The sequence below is a fragment of the Bemisia tabaci genome, chromosome 1, assembly GCF_918797505.1.
Source record: "Bemisia tabaci chromosome 1, PGI_BMITA_v3".
In the NCBI taxonomy this organism is placed as follows: domain Eukaryota; kingdom Metazoa; phylum Arthropoda; class Insecta; order Hemiptera; family Aleyrodidae; genus Bemisia; species Bemisia tabaci.
In genome coordinates, this window is record NC_092793.1 from 1,229,588 (window position 1) to 1,256,626 (window position 27,039).

Here is a 27,039-nt window from a genome sequence, read left to right on the forward strand (position 1 = left end):
CTATTTATAACTGTATACAGTAAAAACACAATAAAAACAGAGGGAAACAAGGCTAAAATTTATGAAAACATTTCACGACATTTCGGCTGGTGACCCAAGCCATTATCAACTGCTGAAATAAATACAAAATTAAAAATAAGGCTAAAAAAACAAAACTACATTAAAAACCATATGATCAGCCCCGACGAAAATTAGGACTGACAAGATGTAAACAACCTCATCAACCCTCATCAAGATTCAATGTTCAGCAGTGCCAGTCAACTCTCTGTAATGCCACATACTGCTAAGATTGGGACTTATGTCCCAACTTGGAGAAACGAGTGGTAGAGGAAACTAAGTTTGCTTACATCAAATCGAGCACTACACACCTTTCCCCCATATTTTAAAATTTAAATCATTTCTGTTAACATATGCTGGAAATCTTTTTTTTCATGACCTAAGATTTTAACTTCACCAAAATTAAATTCATGGCCTGTCTCCTGCTGGTGTTTGTGTAGGGCAATGACTTCTTTGCGGTCATATTTAGGGCCACTAAACCTCTAAGATAAATTACTCTTAGTCTGGCCCATGTACGCCAAATCACAGTTATTACAAGAAATATGATTAACTACTCCGGCTGCATCCAACTTAGTGGTTTCAGCTTTAAGCTTAGACAAAAGGCTCTGCAAAGTGTTTTATCTTTTATGAACCACCTGATAATCTCTGTGTCTGAATAGTTTCTGTGTAACCCTGAAAGATTCTCAGAAAAATACGGCACAGAATGGATGCTCACAACTTTTCCAACCAACATTGAAAGTGTTATTAAGGTCAGTCTCCCAGGTCTTACCTACATTGCTTAAAACTCCTCTAAAGATGTTGTCAACAAATTTTTCTGAGTGGCAGTTTTCCATGAGTAATGTTTTCACAACCCTGATCATTTCAAAGCGAAACTTCCTGGGCGACAGACCAATTATGCGAAGCTATAAATTAAGGCCCACATTTTTTTTTCAGATAAGTGGGCTGAACAGATAAAAAATTGACATAGCGGCCCGAGGCCATGGGTTTCTGGTACTTTTACACATCACCTTGTTGTTTACGTGATATAAAGTCATGTCTAAAAAGTTTATAATGTGATTATTTTCTACCTCCAGAGTAAACTGGATGGAGGGATGAATGCTGTTAAATAATGCGAATAGAAAATTGATTTCTTCCTCCCGGACGCACTCGTAACTATGTATAACTATATGAGTGTGTGATGGTGTGAGTGTGTGATGGTGTGAGTGTGTGATGGTGTATTTAACTCTTCAAATATTTCACATCAAACACAATTTGCTCAAAGAGGATTATTCCAAATTAAGATAGTAACATTTTTATTCACATTGGTTACAAAAAATTTTAATTTCATCCTCACAAGAACACCATAATCTACTTGAATCAAAACGAGGACTTAAGTGTTCCAGCAGGCTTCTCAAGAAGCAGTATTCCTTCCGCACCTTTTGAGTTCCCCAAAGTGTTAACAATGTGAAACAGCTAAACGAAAGCGTTGATAATGCAGTTGTCATATTTTCATACCGCAGAGACTTTGAAGGTAATGTTTAGTGTGCAATTTTACTCAAGGAGATTATTATTTTTCATGAGCAAGCAGTTTCAATTCATGTATGGAAAAACAATTGTTTCTTAGGAGTTACTTTCAATAATTTTCATGGCACAAATCAAGTTTTATGTGAGTGTCTAATGGTCTATTCTGTAGAAAACAATCGTCAAATTGAAACTGAATAGTAAATGGGTCAGAGATAAAATGAATTAAGTTACCTCAGCATCTTCGGAGATGAAAACATAAATGAGGAGGATGTTTCATTTCCAAGAGCTACTAGGGGACTAGACAAAGTTCTCGAGAGAGGTCTTGAAGATCTAGGACTAAAGGCTGAACCTGAAACATTAAAATTACAAAGATAAAATTGCACTCTACTACAATCATTATTTTACTTATTTTTACTTTCTCATTACCCTAGGGTAGAGGAAGTATTGTCATCCTCCAAGAAAAAAAAAAGAAAGTTGAAATTTCATCATTTCTAGACGTTTTAAGGTCCCTGGAGTCAAAATAACCATACTTTAAAAAAGAATGCCTTTAATTCTTGAAAAGTGGGCATCAAACACACCACCTGGGTCATTAATTTATGTTCCTAAAAGATTTTTGGAGTAAACTCAAAATTCAAGGAATACAGGTCATACGGTGAGGGCACTTTGTTCCGCAAAATCACACGAAGAGCTCACTTTGACGGACTGGAGGTTTTGAAAAAATGCCTTTAATTCTTTAAAAGTTGGCACAAAAGCACCACCTGAGTCATTAATTTAAGTTCCTCAGAGATCTTTGGACTAAATTCAAAATTGAAGGGTTACACGTCATATAGCGAGGGCACTTTGATCACACAAAGAGCTCACCGAGAGGTGCTTTAGATTTTATAAAAAGGCATTCATCTTGTGAGAGTTGGCGCGAAGCACCACCTAGGTCAATAATTTAAATTCCTAAAAGATCTTTGGACTAATCTCATAATTGCAGAGGTTCCGATGACGAACGGTCAAGTCTCCGATAAATGAGTTGGAACGCTCCTGGGTAACAGCAGCAAATGCTTTGAGTCAGGTGAAACCTAGAATTTCAAATGCATTATATAATGCATCATATACTATCTCCAAAATGACTCCGTAGGTATACACCAAGCAAAATTAGACAATTAATTAGGTAGAATGACGCCATTGTCTATTAGGTAAATTTCGCGAGGCTGTGAAATACTGCATATTTTTCAGAGGCTGGAGTATGCAACCCGCACTCACATACACAAAAATAGAAGAAAATCACAATTTTTTCATTTTGTGAAACATGAAAAGGGACCCGAATTTTTCAATATCTTTCAGAAATTTCTGAAATTTCAAGACTATATTTTTACTAGCCGTTCTGGGCGCGCTTCGCGGGCCCAGAACGCCTAGCCGGGGGCTACGCCCCCTGGACCCCCGGTCACTCGCTACGCGAGTGACATTCGGCTCGCTTCGCGAGCCGATTTTGTAGTAGTTGCACATTTTTTATCACTATATTTTGAAGATTTCATAGAAAACATTATGAAATTCTCACTCCACAATTAACTTGTAGAATAATAATGGCAGGGCAAGAAATAGACTATATCTTAAAATGGACGGTTCCCACTTGTTAGTAAAAACAGCCAACACCACGTGAAGGTGAGGAACCATCGTTAGCCACTTTTTTTTTTTCTTTACTTTTCTGAAAAAAATTTACTGAAATTTTAGTTGCGTCCCCTAAAAGGAAACACGGAGAAAAAAATTTGTGCATGGAACCCGAAGCTGAGATCATATGGATCTCTGAAGTTTTCGGATCACGCATCCGAAAAGTCAAGGTCCATCTGCCGAAGTTCGGGTCAGACAATTGAAGTAGTTCGGTATATACCGAAGATTTCAGGTCACACATCTGAAGTACTCGGTGCATACCGAAGTGCTTCAGATTTCTGACTCAGAGATTTAGGACAGTAGAGAACCAAGGAAATCACAGTAGAACAGAGAAAAAAATACAGTCGAATAAATAAAGAAAACTATTATCGAAGAAATTCTAATTATTAGAAAGTAATTAGCTGGCGTAATCAATGCGTAGCTGCATAGGAGCATGAGCGAGATTTATCATCAACTGACCGCTGGCCGCTAGGTACCTGGGTGGGCGAGCGACAATACGTAAGCGGTGGCATATGGTTCGATTGACAGAGGAGTGGGGAACGGTCAGACGTAGGGGAAAGGTTCAGGCTGAACCGTTCAGCACAGCGCAGCGTCAGTCACCGGGTGGGGAAGAGAGTCCGGGAGGGGACACTTCCCCTCGAGTGAAATAGAAAAAGGCAGAATCCTTCGAAGTTTATATTAATGATAAAATTTTGCCACCGTGATCCTAGAGATGAATGCCTCAATGCTTTCTCTGCGGAGTTCACCTCTTATATCGGAATTTCTCTCATACCATCAGACCCCAACGAGTTGTCTTAATATGTTTTGAAGAGCTTCTGTCTGCTTGACGTTAGAGGGTGATGCACAGCCCTACATTTGACAACCATAAGCCCAGATTGGCCTTATCCTGGATTACAAATCAAAATTTTAAAGTCTAACTTTAACTTTGATCGGCGACCGAGCAGTCACATCCTTTGTCCGTGTTTTGACTTGATCTGTTTCTTTTAGGTCAGTATAGTGAAGAAGACAAATATTTAAATATGTTTTCCAGTTTAATGTAGGATCCATGATAAGGCCAAGGTATTTTGCCTTAAAAACATTAGGAATGGGAGTGTATACGTATGGCCTCAGGGTAATACTCGATTCTCCGATTTTGAGGCATTCAGCACAGTACGGGTGTTTACAGTCCAAACTCGAAAATCTTCCAGACAAGATTGTAAGTCTTCGATCGTTGTTTCATATTTTGAACTGGATGACGAAATGGCTGTCATCCGCAAAACACCTGTAGTTTACCGTTTTCAGGCATAGGTACATCAGAAGAGAATGTGCTACAAAAATTCCGTGAAATTTCCCTGACTTTTCCTGGTTACTCAAAGTTCCCTAACAATTTCCGTTTTCCCTGACACCTACTACCCTGATTTTTTAAGACACTCAAACTGCAAATAAACTTTTCAAACTGATCAATCCTAAAGTTGGTCACCCCTATCTTATTCAATCTTCTGGAAAAATGCAGAGCTAAGATTATCAGACGAAAGTTTATTGTCAAACAGAATTTTCTGAAACTTTTCTAAAATACAATGAGACTACTATAACTCAGTTTGAATTGAGCAGTCGAGGATAAATCCAGATAAGCAGGGTACCGATTAAAATGGCTTTCCTCATGTCATCACACACATTTTCTAATTTTGCTCCCTAATTTTGACAAGTAATTGACTAAGCACAAAAAGGCTTCTAGGAGTATTTGAGGAACCTATTGACCGAACAAAGATGTAATAAATCTTAAGTTTTCATTGGAACCACTGGAAATTGCGAAATTTTGATTCATAAGAGCATGTCAACGAATCAAGCAAGAGTGATGGAAGTGTAGAGCGCGGAGTGGGACGGAAAGGTGTCAAAACGGGACATTCGCTTATTTGACGATATATTATCGCCGAATCTACTCGAAAATTGGCATTTAAGGTCATTTTGGGGCAAGGAATCCAATTTTATGTTCAATCTTTGGTTCATAGTAAAGATTCCGTAAAAAAAAACTTTGCTACCAAGTCTCTGTTTTAATCCATTTGATAAATAGATTAGCATGATTATGATGGAGATTTAACACGCTTGTCATTCGGCTTTTTTCATTGAAAAAATGTATTAATCCTGAAATTGAGATACTTCTTCATAAAGATATCCCTCTCCCCTCCCATCTTCTTCCTTGTCACAAAAACCACAGCAATGTTCAACTAGGGGAAAAATTTCACTTCACTACGTCCACTCTCCATCCTAACTGATTCTTTTTGTTTTGGATCAATTTGTTCAGGTTTTTTTTTTTTTTCAAAAACTTTTCCTCTCCTATTTTGACACGCCACTTTTTGAAGTCTAGTTTGTACGCGATGTGTAACAGGCACTTAAAAGACCTGATCTGAAGATATAAGGGAGAAATTCTATACTTCAGAGCTCAAAATTTCTCAAGGGCTCGTCTGCTCTTCTGCAATAACATTCATTTGAACAAAGTAGCGCCACACATATAACAACTTGGAAGTGGCTTATTGCCACTTAAAATATTACACATTCTTCTGTCAAACATGGTGCTGTGCAGGTCATGAGACAGACAAATTGTCTACTTCAGTTGAACTTAAATTTTCGATTTGAGACTGGATGTAAGACACTGTTTCTGTCACTACTTCATTCGATTCTTTGACAAATGAAAAGATGAAAACTGGATCTACAGAATGAAATGGAGGATGACCATTGCAATCATGATCCCGCATGTTAGATAAGCATAGCAGGAAGCTGATAAGCGGCGCAGCGGCGGCGGCGGCGGTCAGCAACGCAGCCCGATGCACTCAAACTCGAACGTCCATCAGTCTGTATGAGCGCTCGATTTTAAGCAATCTGCACTGATGTTTTCGCTTGTAACTTCCCAAGTCAGAGGAAGTTTGAAAAAAACTGATATGATCCTGAAAGCTAAGGATACGCAGATTCTCAATTTGCAAACCGTTTTGTGGACATGCATGGAGATTATTTTAAAACTCTAGCTGAATTTCGAACTTTAGTTTTTTCACTTGGCCATTCTGAATTCGCTCTCTGGCTCCCAAGAAATAAGAACAAATCATCATTACAGACCTAAACAAAAAGCCTACGTCTGTATTAAAGTGTTATAACAAAAAACTGCACTGAAACTCATCCCCGAATTTACAGGAGCTTGTACAAGATGCGCTGTTACCTCTTTTTTTGTATTCCCAAAACACACGTTTCTCTACAACTGCCATTGCAATGTTTTTCAACTTGTTAAAACCTTCGTTATTTTGAAAGTTTGGACAAATAACTTCTATGCTTTTGATTTTTGCTTTTAATGAATTTCATTTTTACCGTGAATGTCCTGTTTCTGTAATGGGCCCGTCCCTATGTGGAGCAGATGCAGTTACACAGTGGAGCTAGACGATGCCTGTTTGCATTGATTTTCTTTCCTTGAATGAAATCTGAAGACTATGGTTTACAATGTTCTTACATTAGCGAGTCTAACATTTTCGTTCAGCCCAGTAGCTATGTAGTCATCTCCAGGAATCGATGAGTACCTTCAGATGCCTTTAATTTATATAGATACAAATTTTTAAGAGCAGCCCGAGACAATGATAACAGTGGAAAAACAAGAAGGAAAAACGGAGGAGAAAAAAATTGTTTTACTGATTAGTGCTGCCATCTGTAAGTGAACCGCTAACTAGCATGTCGATCATTTCCGGTCAATGATGCTGGCATCGAGGTGCCTTGTTTGTTATCAATTTTCTCTTTTTCTCAGATCCCGGCCACCACCATGTGGGGCTCCGGTTCTTCTCGTATATTCTTAAATTTTTTAGTTTCCGACTGAAAATGACTCAACTTGAGTCTAACCGTCCCGGGTTTTCTTGATTGTGTATTTTTAGCCTTGTTTCCCGTTTTTCCTCCTTGTTTTTCCACTGTTTAATTTATACAGTGTGGCCCAGACCTACCGTACCAGGGCTTTTTTTCGATTAATTTGGGTCTTACGAAGTCTGGGATCGCGGAAATGAATAGGGAATCGGCCCCAAGAAATCCGAATTTCATGGTCCCAGAGCCCCCTGGCAGCCCTTGGGGGAATAAAAAGAGGGGTCCGTACTTTAAAAGTACTTAAAAAGGTATTTTGGACACGGATGGGCCGATTGTGGATTTCACGTTGTCGATTTAGCTAAAAATTTCCGTACGTGCTGATTCGGATGAAATAATTTCAAAATTTTTACATTAACCCTGACTTTTGAAGTACGGACCCCCCTGTTACCCCCCAAGGGACGCCACGGGGGCTCTGGGACCATGAAATTCGGATTTCTTGGGTCGATTCCCTATTCATCCCCGCGATCCTGGACTTCGTCGACCCAAACTAACCGGAAAAAAACCCCGGTACGGTAGGTCTGGGCCACCCTGTATATACGACAGATAACACTACATACAGGGTTATCCAAAAGTCACCTACCACCCCTGTAACTTTTTTCCAAATTGAGATAGAAGTCTGAAACTCTGAGAATGTTCCTCGGTTTAAGGTAGCAACTTTTTGGTCTCCCCAAAATTTTGGGGGGCGGCCCCTCCTAAGGGGGGCGGGGGCTAACTTTTTTTTTCAAATAGCAACCCCCCTTTTGTGATACCTCATTCGAAAGATAATAAAAAAAGAAAATTTTTGGCGCAAACTGCAGGTCAAAATGTTGATTTTTGACAAAATGGCGGCCGGTCAAAGTTCAAAATGGCGGGAATTTGACATCTCCGTTTTTTATCGGCGGATTGGTCTGAAACTCAGAATCCTAGGGTTTCTTGGGACGAGAAAAACGATTCTGGCATTAGTTGTCCAGAAATGTCAGTCCTTTTCAAAATGGCGGCGGTTAAAATGGCGGCTTAGAGCGGGAAGTGGATATTCAGGCTGCTTATCGTCGGATTCGTATGAGACTTGGTATCCGGGGGTATTTTGGCACGAAAAGAACGAATCTTTAATTGGATTTTTGAAATTTTGAAAAACTTTAAAATTGCGGTAAAAATGCGAATGGCGATGGTGGATGCGGATTTTCCGTTATTTTTCCGCCGCCATTTTGACGATATTCAGTGTTTCAAAAATCTAATGAAAGATTAATTTTTTCCGAGCCAAAAACCACCAGAGTATTGACTTTTCTGCAAATCCATCGGTAAACAGCCGTGAAATGGATTTTCCGTTATTTTTACGCCACCATTTTAAAGTTTTTCAAAATTTCAAAAATCCAATTAAAGATTCGTTCTTTTCGTGCCAAAATACCCCCGGATACCAAGTCTCATACGAATCCGACGATAAGCAGCCTGAATATCCACTTCCCGCTCTAAGCCGCCATTTTAACCGCCGCCATTTTGAAAAGGACTGACATTTCTGGACAACTAATGCCAGAATCGTTTTTCTCGTCCCAAGAAACCCTAGGATTCTGAGTTTCAGACCAATCCGCCGATAAAAAACGGAGATGTCAAATTCCCGCCATTTTGAACTTTGACCGGCCGCCATTTTGTCAAAAATCAACATTTTGACCTGCAGTTTGCGCCAAAAATTTTCTTTTTTTATTATCTTTCGAATGAGGTATCACAAAAGGGGGGTTGCCACTTGAAAAAAAAAAGTTAGCCCCCGCCCCCCTTAGGAGGGGCAGCCCCCCAAAATTTTGGGGAGACCAGTAAGTTGCTACCTTAAACCGAGGAACATTCTCAGAGTTTCAGACTTCTATCTCAATTAGGAAAAAAGTTACAGGGGTGGTAGGTGACTTTTGGATAACCCTGTAGATACAGGGTGGGGCAAAAATCTGGAGACAGCTGGATATTTTTTGAACGGCTGAAGTTAGAGAAACGAGCTTCGCGGTAAGTTCCTAGACCAAAAGAACTTATCTTTTGAGGGGGACAAAATTTTGGGGGGACCAAGGGGGGCCCCCTAAGGCGAGTCAAAAAACATCGAATTCCGAATTTCAAAAACGTACAGGGGGGAAAATTTGCGCCTAGGCATCAAACTAAAGTGTGCCAAAGCGTTCCTCTAAAAAAAAAATATTTTGGGGTGCCTCTTCTGCACTTTGTGTCAAAAAATCACGTGATTCAAGCTGTTTTCCCTGACTCCATCACACTGTTTAAGCATGACGGAGATTGGCTAGAGCCCTGATTTTTGGAGGATTAACTCACTTCTAGTATTCATTTTAAGGTGTTCTAATTAATTTTTGGATCAACAAATTTTTTGTGCCCTCCACATGCCCTTAAAAATGCATAAAACGCGATTGCGGCCGAACGTGCTTCGTATATTTCAACGATTTTATCGATTTTTTTAGATGACTTGGCAACCACGCATAAAGTCAATTTTCGGTTTTTAGGAACCAAGGAATTACCTTCGCTAATTTGTAGAGTATGTCGCATCATAAAATCACGCTGTTGCTGTTGATGTAGGATGTTTTCTCGCTCTCTCCTTTGCCGGGTCATTTCAGTTTCATCGTTACTAACTCTATCACATTTCTTATCAGTGAGATCTATGACCTGGAAAAAGCATGGGAAAACTATAACATCACTTCTGTGCAAAGCAAAGCATGATATAAGATTTTTAAAACATTCAGTTAAGAGATAAATATTTGTTAAATTTATCCCAAAGTAGTAAAATCACAAAAAGAGCATGTGGGGGCAGATTCTGGTAAGCATCTAGGGTTAATTGACTTCGGCGGGCTTTGGTCTTAGGAATAACCCATGTAATTGAGTTTTAACTCTTAAACAATACCTCAAGCCAGCATCTAACACTCCCTCTTATGCACCATTTTTCATGGCATGGATCATATACGGTGGCCCAGACCCACCGACAGGCCTCTTTCTTGGTTCTCTAAGGTCGGACAAAGTCCTTGACCGCAGAGACGAGAAGGAAATCAACTCCAAGGAATCACCGAACTTCATGGTGCCAAAGCTCCACAGCCACCCTTGGGGGCATAAAAGGGGGTCTGTAGGTAGGTACATTGAAAGTGAAAATTACAGGGTTTACGTCAATATTTGGAAATTATTTAATCAGAATCAGGAAGGACGGAAAATTTTATCCTAAATTGACAACAAGAAATCCAAAATCGCCCATCCGTGTCCGAAATACTGACCCATAAAGGTGGTTACCAGAGTCCCCCCCCCATGGAAGAAATGCAAGTTTGATGTACAGTCTCGGAAAATAAGGTTTTCATGGGTGATCAACCCCAAGGAATCTGAATTTGAGGGTCCTGTCGTCACCAGAGGCTTTTCTAATGAGACACAGGGGAAACCCTGAATTTGTAAATTTGACCAGTGTTGAGTCCCCTGTGCCCCATCAGAAGAGCCTCTGGTGATGGTGGGACCCTCAAATTCGGATTTCTTGGGGTTGACTACCCATGAAAACTTTTTTCTCCAGTATCTACGTCGATTGAGCAAACTTGCATTTTTTTAACGCAGGGGAGGCTCTGGCAACCACCTTTAGGGGTCAGTATTTTGGACTCGGATGGGCTGATTTTGGATTTCTTGTTGTCGATTCAGGATAAAATTTTCTGTTCATTCTGATGAAATAATTTCACAATATTGACGTAAACCCTGTAATATGGGCTTTTAATGTATGGACCCCCCTTTTATCCCCCAAGGGTAGTCGGGGGGCTCCGGGACCATGAAATTCGGATTACTTGGGGATCCATTTCCTACTTGTCCCTACGGTCAAGGACTTTGTCCGACCTAAAAGAACCAAGAAAAAGGCCTAGTGCGGTAGGTCTGGGCCACCCTGTTGTGCGCAACGAGCTCAGATCACAAATAAGCTCATTATGTGACTGTTAATAGAAAAAGGAGCCTTGACGCTAAAAAATGCAAAATTAAATCATTGGTGCCAGCGCATAGGGAAGAGTTTCACAAACATTTGATGATTCTTAAAAATGTTTAACTCAACAAGAGGTGTAACAGTTAGAACCAAGAGAGCAAGTTTCTACCAATGAAAAATTTCCTTAAATCAAATAGGGCCCAAAATTACTTAGCTATAACATTCTGCCTTTCTCAGGCGCCATGCACCAAACGCACCAAAACTCGAGCATTGGCGCCTAAAAATTGTGGCGGGGAGGGGGGCTCTGCCATCATGGCGCTTTTAAAAATTGATACATCTGGTCAACTCTTTCAAACTTACAATTGCAAAGCAGTTTTAGCACTCTCAATGCACCATTCGCGACCCCATACTGTATGTAAACAATTTAACTGGCTACTGAAAATTGGGTTTGCTGGCCAGAAAGGCTCCTAAAATTTTAGGGAAAGGCAGAACAATGATTAGATAAGTAATCTTATGAAATAATGACACCCCATTTTTAAGTCAAATTAAGAGACGAAGTGTTGATGTTCATTAAAAATATACTTACTTCAGCAGAATCATTTTCTAATGATTCGATCATTGTGGAATTACTACTTGAATGGACCCGACTCCCGCTCGTGTAATGATAGTTTGTCGGATTTGCTTTTGACAAAAATAAAAAAAAGATTAAAAATAATCCAAAATAAAAGGAAATCAAGATAATATGAAACAATGGCAAATAAATATCTTGCATCAATTAACTTTCTGTACCAAGATGTGTATATTTTCATGTATGTACACATCTAGAAAAACTAGCTGGTCAAAGTTTAATTTTGAAGAAAAATCCAAATGAGATCTAACTAAAAAGTCTCAGTTTATTGCATGATTGATGATGAAGCCTACGGAATTTTCACTCTCAATAGATCAAGATGTTAGCCGCAGGCTGGGGTGACGCAAAAAAAAAAATAAAAAAAGGTTCAACAGTTCAGCCCCCCAGGATTTTCCCCATGCCATTAGATCCCAAAAGAAAAGTGGCCTTTGAACATCCCAGGTTAAGCCTGCAGTTTCCTCTAGAGCCCCCCTTTTTCCGAGCAAAAAATTGCATTGGTTTCAATGGGTGAAAACAAGCCGATCTGGCGGTAAACAGTCGAGATTGCGTTTTTTGGCTATAAAAAAAATTCGCCCAAATGAAAATACCGGACCATGTTTCTCTGAAAGCATCTGTGGGCCTATTTGGAGTGAGAAAATTACACTTTTGCTCCATGGGGCGGGGGTGGAGGAGTCACAGCGCAACCGGTTTTAAGGAGCCGGCTGTGCTGTGACCCTTCTTATCAAAAATAAAAAAATTGACTAAAGTCAGAAATTGACTTTCAAATTTTTCAAATACTGTCATGATATAAGAGGGAGGACCCAAAAAAACCCGGAATTTTGCTGTAACTTGACAATGGTAGAAAATATCCGGGTTCTACCGCTAGGTGGTGAAACTAGGAGCTATTGAGAGTCACTAGGCCACATTTCAACGGTGAAGCACATTTTCTTCCATTTTGGCGAGCCCGCGTATGAGGGATGTTCGCTGAGCTCGTCTTTCTTGAGAAAGGTGATTTTCACAGGCAATGCGCGGCTAACTCTGTCAATTATTGGAGTGAATCTTGCTAGGAACATACTTCACCTATGACATAAGTGAACAAATGTTTTTCTTCGTTTTAAAGTGCGATTAATTGTTCGAACGTTGGCTCGACGGCAAGCGGCCGTCACTGGCTAGAACGCAAAATGGGGGATCAATTTGGCAACAATGCGCTTTAGGCCCAAATTTTTCACAGCAATATTCTGAAAAAAACACATGTATTACATTCAAGGGATACCTGCTAGTTAATTAAATGATTTTCAACCTCTTCATTCACAAAAATGAGATTTTTTTCATATTTTCATTGGTTCTAACCAATGGCGATGGTGGTTAAAAGCCGTACTGGGGTTTCGGGCGATACAGCACCATTTTTAAAACGAAAACCGTACTTACACTGAAGTTTTTGACGAAGCTTGTCCTTCAGAAGCAGCACTTCAAAAAGTTAACAGAGAAAGCTGTGTTTTTATCGAGTAAGAGTTGTAAGAGCACTAATTGTTGTTACTGAGTTTGACTCATCTTCAAAAACGACGAACTTGCCAAACACCCCTAAAGCCAAATCTCAAAAAAATGAAAGCAAATGTGTCACGATGTTGAAATTTGACCTAGTGACTCTTCATAGCTCCTGGTTACACCTCCTAGCAAAGAAACCCGAATATTTCCCATTGTTGCCAAGTTACAGCAAAATTCCAGTTTATTTTGGGTCCCCCCCTCGTACCAGATCAGACAAATTTTTCAGACACGAGTGTAATTTTTTGTATGAATTCCTCCACACAACCTTAGAAACAGTTTTTTGAAAAATCTGAGGGTCAATTTCCGATTTTTGTCAATGGTGTTCTGCACTGCATCAAGGGGCTGTGGAAAAACAGCAAAGAGCCATTCCACTCCGAAATTTCACAGGGATTCAGCAAATGGTGCTGTACGTAGTGATACGAGCCACAGTTTTTGTGTTGTGGGCCGAAAACCAATTTTGGAGCACTTACCCCCCAAAAAACCCAAACCCATCGGGCTGTCGACACGGACCTTTTTTCAAGGACTCAGGGGGTCATAAGGACTCAATATGCCAAAAACCAACTTGTTATTAATTTTTTCCCTGAACTTTCATATAATTTATGGACTATTTGGTGTGAAATTCTATAGCCTTAACTTTGCCCTTAAAAATTTCACTTAATCATTTTTTCCTATAACTGTCCGAATTTGACATATTATTCGTGGACTAAAAATACTTTTGTCTTTTGAGAGGAAGATACAATTTTTAAGGAGATAACTTAAAAACTGATGATCAAGTCACAATAATAAAAATTAACGCATGATTCAATGAAAGATTGTTTGCAGACTATGAAAGAGAAAGGCGAAAGGGAAAAAAACTTACCATACAGGGTGGCCCAGACCTACCGTACCGGGGCTTTTTTTCAGTTAGTTTGGGTCGTATGAATGAATAGGGATTTGACCCCAAGGAATCCGAATTTCATGGTCCCAGAGCCGCCCTGGCGTCCCTTGGGAGGTAAAAGGGGGGTTCCTACTTCAAAAGTCAGGGCTAATGTCAAAATTTTGAAATTATTTCATCGGAATCAGCACGTATGGAAATTTTTAGCTTAATCGACACCGTGAAATCCAAAATCAGCCCCTCTGTGTCCAAAATACCGACCCCTAAAGGTGGAGGACAGAGCCCACTTTCAAAAAAATTCAAGTTCGTTAAATTGACGTGGAGACTCGGAAAAAATTTGTATTCATGGGTAATCGACCCTAAGGAATCCAAATTTGAAGGTCACGTTGTCCTCAGACACTTTTCTGATGGGGCACAGGGGGTCTCTGAACTTTCAAATTTAACCGGTGTGGAGGTTACCCCTGTGCCTCATCAGAAAAGTGTCCGAGGACAACGGGACCCTCAAATTTGGATTCCTTGGGGTCGATCACCCATAAATACACATTTTTTCCGAGTCTCCACGTCAATTTAACGAACTTGATTTTTTTTGAAAGTGGGCTCTGTCCTCCACCTTTAGGGGTCGGTATTTTGGACCCGGACGGACTGATTTTGGATTTCTTGGTGTCGATTCAAGTTAAAAATTTCCGTACGTTCTGATTCCGATGAAATAATTTCAAAATTTTGACATTAACCCTGACTTTTGAAGTACGGACCCCCCTTTTACCCCCCAAGGGTCGCCAGGGGGCTCTGGGACCATGAAATTCGGATTTCTTGGGGTCGATTCCCTATTCATCCCTGCGATCCTGGACTTCGTGGACCCAAATTAACCGAAAAAAAGGCCTGGTACGGTAGGTCTGGGCCACCCTGTATATCTTGAACGTAATAGTTTTTTAAGCAAAACTCATTTATTTAGGAGTTTTGAGATTTTTACTTTGTTCCCATATGTCATGCTTCTTTTTTTCCACTCCCCCTGCAAGTTCATTTCGTGTTTGTTTTTGATTTCTTACATTATTTTAATTTTTTTCGCTTTCGATTGGCTTTATTTTTCTATTCCATATTCTATGCTGTATGTTTACTCATTCTGAATTTCAAAATTTTGCTTCTTATTTCATTTATGGCTGATGCATTGTTATTCTTCCATTAGGATGGCTCATTGATTTTTCATAATTTTCCTCTTTTTGATATTACATATGTACTTCTGTTTCTTCATTGTATAAAAGGGGAGCATTGTTCTTTTTTGTTTGATGCTTTTGTATGTATTAGATGTTTTCGTAAATGGTATTCTCTGCCATCAAAGTTTTAATAAATAAATAAATAGATAGTCTACGACTGCCTGATCAGTAATTACAAAAATGGTGGGGATTCATTAAGTTAAATGTGACTAAAAAATTACATAATATCTTACTTGTTTGAGAAAATTGTGGGCTGTTAATGGTTGCTGGCAGTCCTCATAGTGGACTCCTAAATTATGCCCCGTTGCAAGGAGAGGATGCCCAAGAGGCAGAGGAGCTGATTGCGTCCTGCCAAGAGGCCGGTGCCCTTGTTTCGTTAACCTAGCTAGAGCCACCTGCAAGAGAAAGGTTATAATTGCACTGTCAAGCTCTGTCAGTTTCAAACATAAAGTTGAGACTATTTTAACTTCAAAGTTCCCAAATTTTCCTGGCTCAGCACAAAAAAATATACTGAATTCGTCACCATCTTGCACTGAGACAAAAACTCTCTATGAGCTATAAAGATTGAAATTATTAGTAAAAATTCGGCGAGAGGACTAGGTTACATCATTGCCTTACTACCAGCCTTCATCATAACAAAACCATAGAGGGTTATACAAAATCGGCGATTTTGCCCGGAGTTGGATATATTGTTCCCTATCACAAGACACGCCTTTTTCCGGCGTTGGCAAGTTCATCCGAAATTTTTCCCGCGCGCTACAGCGTTGCCAAGTTGAAAACGGGCAAATTCCGTAAGTGGCATTAAAATTGAGCTATGAAGTTGCAGTTCGTTTGATTCCGCATCCATCGATATATTATAGCTTGTGGGGAAACTTTTGGTTCGCGAGATATCATAATTTTAGTAAGAACTTTATGGAGCGACGACGCTTTTTGAGTCCGGGCAGATAGAAATTTTAGCCTCCAAAAACACCGGGTAGCATTAATTTCATGGTTTCCGAACCTTTTTTGCGGAGTATGGCCAGTGACTTGCCAGGAGTTGATCAGACGACAAAACTGGTTATTTCCACAGTTAAATCTTGTTAAACTTTCTACAAGCTGAGTCAAATTTTTTCTGCTCGCGGCAAAATCAAACGCGCGACAAGCAGCAAACTGAGAAAAAGACACCAAAATCGGCGCTTTTTGCGGTTTTTGTCCTGAGTTTCTTGTTTTCTGATTAAAAGAATGTTTCTTGACTTAGCTAATGAACAATATTAGCAGAATTTATTAAAATTGAACAATAAAATAAAATCGAACATATTCCAATGTTGCCAAGCTTAAACAAAATATACTTGAATTTTCGCTGGTCTTTTCGATATTTGTCCTATGTTCTTTGTTCACTTCTTATTTTTAAATTTTATGAATGTATCTCTCTCGCAAAACAATACACTTCTGTAGAATAATTTAATTTTCAACTTAGATGTATACTTATAAGTAGGGTGTTTAGTCCAGAGAGGAAAAATTCATAAAACAGTGAGTTTTGTCGAATCGTGTCAATAAATCACATTTTGAAACAAGAATGGAAAAATTTCTGCTGAAAATAAAGGAATAAAATGTACTCATCAGAATGACTTCATTAAAACAAGACAAGGCGCACTGCAATATTGCCAAAATTACGTACAATTGTTGAATTTTTGCGGTACTTGACCATTATCATTCATCGCCCTATCTTCAGTATACATATTTATTTTATAATTCTGAGAAAATGGAGTTTAATAGAAAAAAATAACAATACCAAAGTGAAGAAGACGCCCAGGAAAGGGCAATAAGGGGCCTAAAAAGGAACAAGGGCACTCCAAATTTCTGAGGACCTGTGGGAGGACAAGGAACTATGGCGGTTAGGTGTCGCGGGGCGCGAGAGACCACTGTTAAAGCGGCTGTTATCTATGTATGTAACCATACAATAGTCTGTCGTTACACTCTGTGTAATTCAGATTTTCCTAAGAATGTTCATTCAGACGGAAAACAAGAAACTTAGGACAAAAACCGCAAAAAGCGCCGATTTTGGTGTCTTTTTCTCAGTTTGCTGCTTGTCGCGCGTTTGATTTTGCCGCGAGCAGAAAAAATTTGACTCAGCTTGTAGAAAGTTTAACAAGATTTAACTGTGGAAATAACCAGTTTTGTCGTCTGATCAACTCCTGGCAAGTCACTGGCCATACTCCGCAAAAAAGGCCGATTTTAAGCCATTTTTGCCAAGTTTGGCAACTTCTTGGCAACAATTTTTTTATGAAATGGTCAAAGTCGGATTCAGCGCCAAAAATTACAAAGGAAACCATGAAATTAATGCTACCCGGTGTTTTTGGAGGCTAAAATTTCTATCTGCCCGGACTCAAAAAGCGTCGTCGCTCCATAAAGTTCTTACTAAAATTATGATATCTCGCGAACCAAAAGTTTCCCCACAAGCTATAATATATCGATGGATGCGGAATCAAACGAACTATCGATTAGACAACTTTTCATTCAGTTTTGATGATAGCTTTTTTGGGTATTTGCGGATTTGTAAAATTTGTCGAATTTAAAAATCGGAAAATTGGCAATCATGCATGTTAAAATTAATGCGACATTAAAAAGATGGTCATTTCGTAAAAGTGCGCAATTTTCAGAGAATCTTCGCTAAAACTGCAACTTCATAGCTCAATTTTAATGCCACTTACGGAATTTGCCCGTTTTCAACTTGGCAACGCTGTAGCGCGCGGGAAAAATTTCGGATGAACTTGCCAACGCCGGAAAAAGGCGTGTCTTGTGATAGGGAACAATATATCCATCCGGGCAAAATCCAAGAGGGAGCAAAATCGCCGATTTTGTATAACCCTCTTCCCTCTGAATGTGGCCAAGAAGCGCTCATAGACTGTGGTTTTCATATTGGTAGAAAGGACGACCACATCAGGACACCTTTATCAAACCACCGAGTTCAGTTCTTGACTTCTGGCAAGCGCTTTTCTTCATCAGTTGGTAATTTTGTTAAATTGGGCTGAAAAATTAACCAAATCCACTCACAAAAACTCGCCTTTTCACTTCCTTTGAAATTCTGCCTTCTTACCACAGTATATTGCTTCACTTTTCACTACACCCTACAGTTCATAATATCTCTTACTTAAAATGCGAACAGCCTGAATATGGACACTCTTTATCATTTCCTGGTTTTTGGCAGACTTCTGTCACCCTGTAAAGATTACAAATCTGATCTTGAGTTAAAATTAAGCTAAAAAAGGCGCGGGATGAATTTTAATTTTTTGGTTTCAAAAATTAATTTACTAATAAAGCTAAAATAAGATCAGTAGGCAGTAGATTACTTTTAATATTCTGTACATATTGTAGGAGGACACAATTACTCTTCATGTCCATGGCAACACCACACCGTCATCTTGTGTGAAAGGCAAAAATTAGTCAACTACACATGTAAGTCAGTAGTAAAGTATTGTCAACTTGTCTCATATGAGTTCTGCAGACTTTCAAAATTTGAGGGAGAATTTTGAGGGGAACAGGAGACAAAGTTGTAATTCTTCATTGTTTGTAAATTCCAATTTTGAAGCATGGATATTGATAGCTAATAAGAGAACCACATTTCCCTATTGTAATGTTTCAAAAGAACCCCACACCATCCTTATGGTAAATCCCCCCCTCCCCCTGTAAAACATGATGAAACTCTGATAGTTTAACTCAGCTAATCATTCTGATCAAAAGCTCTCACGGGCCCAAAGAGATCCCATGTGCGGTTTTCGAGATATTCGCAGTTTTATATGCGTGAATGAAGGTCTCGCCGGTCAGACCATGGTGCGGCGCTACTCGTACCCTTCCCTTCCAGTCCACTCCAGCCGCTCTCCGCTTCTCCGCCACCCATACCCGTGGCTCGGTGGTCTTATCTGGGTGGTAGTAAGACCACCTGGCCCGGTGACGATGAGCAAAGCCTTATGAGCGTCGGAGTCCGAGCCTCGGGTACGGGTGGTGGAGAAGCGGAAAAGGTCTGGAGAGGACTGGAAGGGAAGGGTACGAGTAGTGCCGCACGATGGTCCGGCCGGCGGGACCTCCGTTTCTTGCATATAAAACTGCGAATATCTCAAAAACCGCACATGGGATCTCTTTGGGCCCGTGAGAGCTTTTGATCAGAATGACTAGCTGAGCAACATATCAAAGTTTCATCAGGTTTTACAAGAGGGGATTTCCCATAAGGATGGTGCGGGGTTATTTCTGTTCCTGTTTAATTTTTCAGAAGAGAAACGAGCCGAGTTTAAAGCTTGAAATTTAAATGGAATATTTTGCTAACAGAGAGGAAAAATCAAGGAAGTTTTCAACAAAACAGAGCCGTATTGCAAACAAAGATACATGGTTTCACCTTTCGGCCATTGATACAGCTTCTTATCTTTCATTAGTGAATAGGTACCTAAAAAATAAAACTTTGTATTGGTAAATAATACCTGAGAATCCGTGATTGGCTGCGTTGAAGGATGATATAAAATAGGATAACTAGGTCTTGATTGTTCTAATGACTGCGTTGGCTTATGGATATTACTAGATGAGGAATTGTGATAATCACTATCTATAGCTGAAAGAGTAGAAATTAAAGGAAAAAAAATACATATTAAAAATTTGATGGAAGAAATGCTCCCTCGTCTTTTAGGACACAATTTTACTCGTTTTTCCATAATATTAACATTAAAGTAAAATTGTGTTGGTGACTTGTGATCTAAAATTTACATTTTCACATCAAAAACTCAGGTCTTTCGTTTTCTTTTCTCCTTTTTGAAGATTCTTTACTTCCCTTGGTTTAGAAAGAAAAAGGGCAAATTTGTGTGAAGTCTGTAGGGAAATTGGTGGTCCATCCTGGCTGAGAGTATTGTAGAATACAATTTGTCATGCAAGGGCTTATGAATATTAGTGATAAGGAAGAGAGTACTGACGAAAGGGGGCAATTAAACATGAAACAGATATATGTACCAGCTAGAGTGGGAAAGAATGGGATAGTGCCGGACAGCATGTGTCCAGTAAGAGGAACGCCAAGTTTTGCAGCACACGCTGCCCTGACTTCAGCTTCGGACACCGTTGCCAGTTTGCTGCCTTCCTATAATTTTGACAGAAAAGAAAAGGTTGAGCCTTTGTAAAATGTAGAGGTGCTGCAAAGCTAAAAAATTTGAAAAGCATGTATTGTTTACAAGTCACTCTGATGTCAGAGTCATAGAACATTACGATGATATAACGGTAAAATTCATAGGTAAAAGGATTGAATTTTAGCATAGATCATTATCCACAGTAATGAAAATAAAAAATTAAAATTAAAAGATAAGGAAAAATCCAAGTTTTTGTGGATAAAAATTCAAAGCTAAAGAATGAAATCCTCATTAATTTGATTCACCACACTGAAAGTGACCGTGATTTTCAAAATGATCAAGTCTGATATTTCAACACTGATATAATGAGTCCCCATGAAAAGACCCACAAACCGACCAAATGAATTGCAGAATCTGATATTTTGGAATCCAATAAACCAAGGTCTTGTTGCATTAGGTTTGCGATGAGCATACATAGAATTTTTTTAAAACATAAATTCTTCGCTTGGTTTAATTTTGATTGATTCCTCATTTATGCCTGCCCAAACACTAAACTTCTGCAAAAAGGAGAAGTATCGTTTTGGGCCTTTTCCGGCCCCACCTGGATTTTGCTAAATGTTTCATATTTTCTTACTAGTCTTAGGGTAGACTCTATGTCAAATATTTCACTGAACGGAGCCTGTGCAAGGGCACAGCAGCGCCTCAAACCCAAAATCCTGGAATTGAAAAATAATTATTTTCATCAATTTTTTCGACTGTTATCACTCATTCATGAACGAAACCGTACATATTTTTTTGCGTACTTTCCATTTCCAGCCTTACAAAAGGCCTCCGGTGACTTTTAAGGGGCTTTATGGTCCATTGTTGCCATTTTTGGCCAATTTTTAGGGGTTTCTTCCAATTAACACATTCAAAACTTAATTTAATCCAAAAATTGTGTACATTTTTGAATGCAGCAAGATGCAGCATAGGTACATTCATCCGGAATAAAAGTAGTAAAACGGCAACACGGCAATCTTACAGTTTTGAAGGGACAAATTAGTGAAACATTCCGTAAAATGACTCATAAATAAAGAAAATTCAGCAAGGTATCCCGCCCAAACGCCATCATTTTATGGTCAAATCTATAATTTTAAAGTTCAAAACTTGGCAACGTCGAAACGGGAGGGAAAAAAATTTCCGGTCATGAAAATTTCAGGGAATTTGCTACTTCTATGGGAGAGTAACATACTAAATATTCAGATCAATTCATTTAGACATGGGCCCATGCCATCGTGTTACCTCCAACCCCAAAATTTTCAGGTTGAAAACTTGGCAACGTTGCAACGAGAGGAAAAAATATTTTCCAGCCATGAAAATTTCAGAAAATTTTCACCTTGTATCGCAGAGTAACATACTAAAAATTCAGACCGATCCAAGAAGCAGGCGGCCAGTGTCACAATTTTTTTTGCCAAATCCACAATTTTGAAGTTAGGAACTTTGCAATGTTGTAACAGGAGCAAAAAAAATTTTCGGTCATGAAAATTTCAGGGAAGTCTTACTTCATACCAGAAAATAGCAGACTAAAAATTCAGATCAATTCAAGAAGAAATGGGGCAGGAGGGAAATTTAGTTGCCCTACATGAGCCTATTTTCCGAAAAAAGCCTAAAAAACCATAAAATCACGATTATTTCTCCAGGAGCTTCGATACGGGATTTCGAAATTGTGGTTTTTAGCATCTGGTAGTGCTCCTCTTGACATTCCAGCTCAAATTTTTAAGTCACGACCAACTCCTATTTAAACCCCTTTCAGAAGCACCCTCCTGGATGATTGCTGAGGAAAGAATAGCTTTTTTCAAACATCAATCTGAAGTCGCAACATTTCTACTCGACTATCTGAATTTAATTGCTGAAAAAATCACGTTTCAGCCCTGCTATTCCTGAAATTGGAATGCAGAAACTTCGATTTTTAAAGATTATCATGCCCTAGAAACGACAAGGTACATCAGGTGTGACATTGACCCATTGGTATAAGGGCCTTCTTGTCTTTTGATCTAATCTAAGATTTTTCACTAAAATATTAATTTATACTTTTTCATTTAAAATAATTAGTTCCTCATTTTTCCCTTCATTCTAGCTTTAAATTACAAAGTAATTTATCATGCTACCTTAGCACAGTTAATTTGCTGCAGCTTTTCAACTTTATTATCGACTTAACTTCATTGATATCGAATAATAATGAAGAATCAGTGAATTCCTTGATTTTCCATGTAGGGTCCTTTTTTCTCATAGATGAAATGGGAGAATTCAACGTACGGTTTTAAACACACTTGAGAGTAAATTTTTGCAGAAGTTCAGTATTTGGGCAGGCATAAATGAGGAATCAATCAAAATTTAAATCCCTTTCAGGAGCACTGTACCAGATGATAAGACAGACAAAAAAGAATCAAATTCCTCTGAGTGATAACGGCATTAAGAACAGCATCCACTGACGCACACAACATAAGGCCCACATTCTCATGAGAAAAGTGCATAAGAATGCTAAAAATTTCACCTTTTAGTCCAGTTTTTCTCAACAATGGCACTCAGAAAGTTCAATGAAAAGCATATCGTGCTCAGGCAGTCATGAAGAGCATCATAACCAAAAATTTCAAAATTAAGCTGATGTCAAATTATTTGGTTTTCCATGCAAGATCCTTCCAGGAAAAATCACCTGGATGAAATTTTTACGAACAAATAAAGCTAAAGCTTACACTTACACTAGCGGTAGGAGGTCTCCCCAAGGAAATATTGGGCATAGATGGGGAACTGTATAAAGACGAAAGATCACTTAGACTACCATTCTGTTCATTGGCAGTCAATTTTCCGTAAGTTGGTTCATTTTCCTGTGAGAATAATAGCAAAAGTATGGATCATTTTGTTTTGAGACAAAAAAAAATTAAAAATTTATCAAACAGAAATTTTTTAGAGTAAACTCATGATGCAAAGAAGTAACTGAATATCCATTAAAGTTTCGTTTTTATTTTTTGTAACTGAACTTAAGTCCTCCAATGCTAGACCTGGAAGTTCAAGAATTGCGCATAAACAAGTAGAGGATATGGAATGCAAACAGGTAAAGGAATTTAAAACATAACGTGAAAGTAGGATAATGCAATCTGGTGAGCTTCACTTTAAGATGTGTTTAATAAGTTCCATTAGGCTCACTTATCTTGCTAATATACTGGTCTCATTATTCTACTAATATAAACATGGCAAGCCTCGAAAGTTTACGTCGAGGGGTATGTGGCATGAGAAAAGCTGAGCTGCAAAGTCCCTATCAGTTTCATCGGCTGCGGTTCTTTCTGCAATAAACGAATGGAAATCCTAAGGTTCCAGATTCCAATTTGATCAATTGCAATAACACTGTCTTTTTTTCACTTTTCCATTACCATGCTAATATCAACTGATAAGAATTTCTATTGATTTCATACTTGCATCTGATGTCTGTAAGCTTCCAGGATCTTCTAGTGTTGCCGCTAAACTGTGCGGTATATCTCTGTTAATAGAATTTTCGTGCCAGCACCGCACATCACTTAATTAAAACGCTGCTTACTTAAAATTTTCGACGGTTCAAATGGAAAATAATACTGCATGAAGGCAGGGACGAGTTCTACAGGACACCATGTTTTGCTGCATACAGCCCAATCTCTCAAAGGATCCTTGTAAACTCAAGAGGATCCTACCCCCCAAACCTCGACCCATCCATGGCCCACTACAAAAGTGAGGTTAAGCCAATAATTGAAAAATAACCTGTAAGGCGGCTGACCTTTTGAATAATAAGTATATTCCTGACATCTTCATTCAACTGAGAAAACCGCCGCTCAGTAGCATTACGCAGAAAAATAGATTTCTAGCAGATATATGTGATCCAATGAATTTATGTGAAGTCCAACAACTAATAATAGCAGTAAATTGAAGCATCTTACTTGAGGTCGCACCACTAATAAGTGTTCACGGATTTTTACATAGACTCTTGTGGGAGTCCAGAGCTCTATAGAACTTGTGTGTGATACAGGGCAGGCGATTACGTATACAACGGATCACTATCATTAATATAGTGTAAAGTAAAGTAGGGTAAAGGAAAGTACATTAGTAAAGTTACCTTTATCAATATCTGAAAAATATGTAAGTTATTACAAAAATTCGAAACCAAAAGAAGACCGAATCATTACGGATTATGCAAGTAAATGATATTTAATTACTTGAATATTTAGTAAATAGATCTGTGTTCCATATTCAAATTATAATGGGCGAAATCAAATCAGAGAAAAGGACCCTCTGGGAGATTGTATCTGATGGGAAGACTAATTCACAGACAGGTACTTAGTGCACTTGGTTCTTTTCTAGGAATATTATTTTGAATGCAGCAGGGACTTAATTGCCGAGAGACCCTAGTTGCAAGGGCAGCTAATTTTCAAAATGGTTAACTTTAGAGTCTGTTCAAGCCAGGAAGAACCATGGAAATCTGAATTAACTTTATTACCTATGTTGAAGCAGATAGCATTCGAGCCATTGTTAGATGTCAAGGCATCGAACCATCCCCACACTGCATAGAAGGTTGTTAATGAGTTGCCAGGCATGGCGCATGGCGCCAAGCACCAGGAACTTAATGCTCCTGGCTCAAACCCCAGGGAAAACCGTCATGGGCCCACTGTGCTGGCCTGCAGCCTCCTGTTACAGAACATACAGGCTTATGCCAACGAGGGTTCACTCCCAGCACTTCTCTGATGAAGAAGAAGAAGAATAGGGCTGGGAAGTAATGTTTACATTTTGCCTACGGACCAGAGTTTGAGACGGTCTACAACATTGACGATTTGTTCTTCAGAGCGCTTTTCTCTAGCTACTCTCTAAATGTATTCATTTGGCAACAAAGCAGAAACATTGTTGGAAAGCTGGAAAGAATTCATCAAATTTTCTTGGGATAAAAGACTCTTTATACTCTCTACTTGATACAAAAATCCCTAGAAACTTACAAATTGCATCAGATTATTTACTTATTTCCGATGTATCAAAGCATGTCACGAAAGTGAGATTATGTTTACAATCTTACCTGGGATACACATAAGTCCTTTTTTCATGGTAAAACTCTCATAAGATGTAGTTTTAGTTTCCTTATTCCCAGAAACTATCTGCCATGGCATGATGCAGCTTTCTGCATCTAAATCATTGGATATTGGATCCTTAGGTTCTACTTTTTTGCATAAAATGTGTCTCGCTCCACTGCGCTAGCTGACTCAGTAGCTGAGGGATATGTGTAATCTCATTTGAACATATTTACTTGTTTAAATCAGTCTGCTCATAAGTAAATTAGTTGAAAATGCCATAAATTTTATATAAGGTAAGATTCTCCGCCAACCAAGCACCAGCTATGAACTGTTGAAGGTCCTTAATCGCCCGCCCAGTTGATAAGTTACCCCCTCTTATTAATTCAGTGCCTGTTTGGATGAGTGTGTGGTATTTTGATAATTACTTACAACTAATGATGCAAAGAGTATATACAAAAACGATACAGTTATGATATCCGGGGTAAATATTTAAGTCAATAGTTCCCATCTTATTTCTAAAACTTCCAATGGAAGGTAGCTGTTGCAGTAAGCAGGACGGATCAGGAATACCTCACTCATACATAATATGCACTGAAATACTGGGACAAAGAGTCATCATTCAGAGTCAAATAATGAATACAAACTTGGTTTTACACAATATATCCAATACATGCGTTGATATATTTGAGCAAAAACGGGCAAATAGCATTGACTTGACCAGCGGAAACCCCTTAAGGGAGACATAACCACACTTTCGGGACTACCTTACATGTGTTAAGCTTTAATATGATGCGATTTTAACACATTCGTTGATGAAGTTGTAAAGTAGAGGATGTGAAGAACTGATATCTGCAAGAAAATTTGGTAAAATCAGTTACAAATTGACCTAAACTCGTTCCAGAAAAACGACTTTGGATTCCTCATGGGGAAACACAGGTGCTTTGAAACGGCGGGAAATAAGCATGCTGGTTTTGACGCAGCCGACCAATGGGAGGCCTCGGTTGGAACTTTATTTAGCTTTTGCAGTTTTATAATCAAAGTAAGAGTGTTTTTAACCACACCAACCGTTTTCTCGTGAAAATTTACATAGGATGGGTTGAATACTCTCCAAATTCCTCCAGAGTGCAACAGACCCATTCCTTTTGAAAATTTGCCTCTTGATTCCTTATGGGGAAATTCATGTATTTGTAAAATAAACAAACGTAGGGCACTGGTTGTGACGTCACAAAATGGCTACACTCTTGCGTCATTCGTAGTTTTAAAATTTCCCGCCAAAATTTTTTGAACTTTCAGGAGCTTTTTGGGGGGTGTTTGGGGGGTCCAAATTCCAATTCTGGGAAAATTCATTCAGCTCAGAATGATACACACTTTTAGAAAATGAATTGAAGAAAATATGTGCATCAGACCAAATTTTACACGGTGCTCAAACAACTTTCGTAACTTAGGTTAGATTTTGAGGTTATTAGATAAAATAACACTGTTTCCTTGATGAAAACGCCGAGTTACGGCTCCAAAGACCAAAAATTTCGTCCGTTTCGTTGTATCTGCGGTACATGAGCCGCTAAACAACGAGATACACTAGGAGTAAAACGGTCGCGCATTCCTTGCACTGCTTTAGCAACATGCTGCACGCATGCACCAAGCTTACGTGAGCCTGAAAGTTCCCGTCAGTTGCAACGCATT

General features: G+C 39.0%; 1 protein-coding gene across 1 annotated transcript in view; it reads right to left on the reverse strand.

Annotated features, from left to right (window-relative positions):
• The window catches only part of HDAC4 (histone deacetylase 4), a 60,510-nt gene extending 35,619 nt beyond the window's left edge, over positions 1-24,891 (reverse strand). The window contains exons 1-5 of the mRNA XM_072306541.1: positions 24,795-24,891; positions 19,664-19,791; positions 15,446-15,607; positions 9,561-9,705; positions 1,792-1,909 (exon numbers count right to left, since the gene is read on the reverse strand). Of these exons, the coding sequence (XP_072162642.1) occupies positions 1,792-1,909; positions 9,561-9,705; positions 15,446-15,607; positions 19,664-19,791; positions 24,795-24,891 (650 nt within the window). The remainder of the gene's footprint in view (positions 1-1,791; positions 1,910-9,560; positions 9,706-15,445; positions 15,608-19,663; positions 19,792-24,794) is intronic.
• Between the last annotated feature and the right edge of the window lie 2,148 nt (positions 24,892-27,039).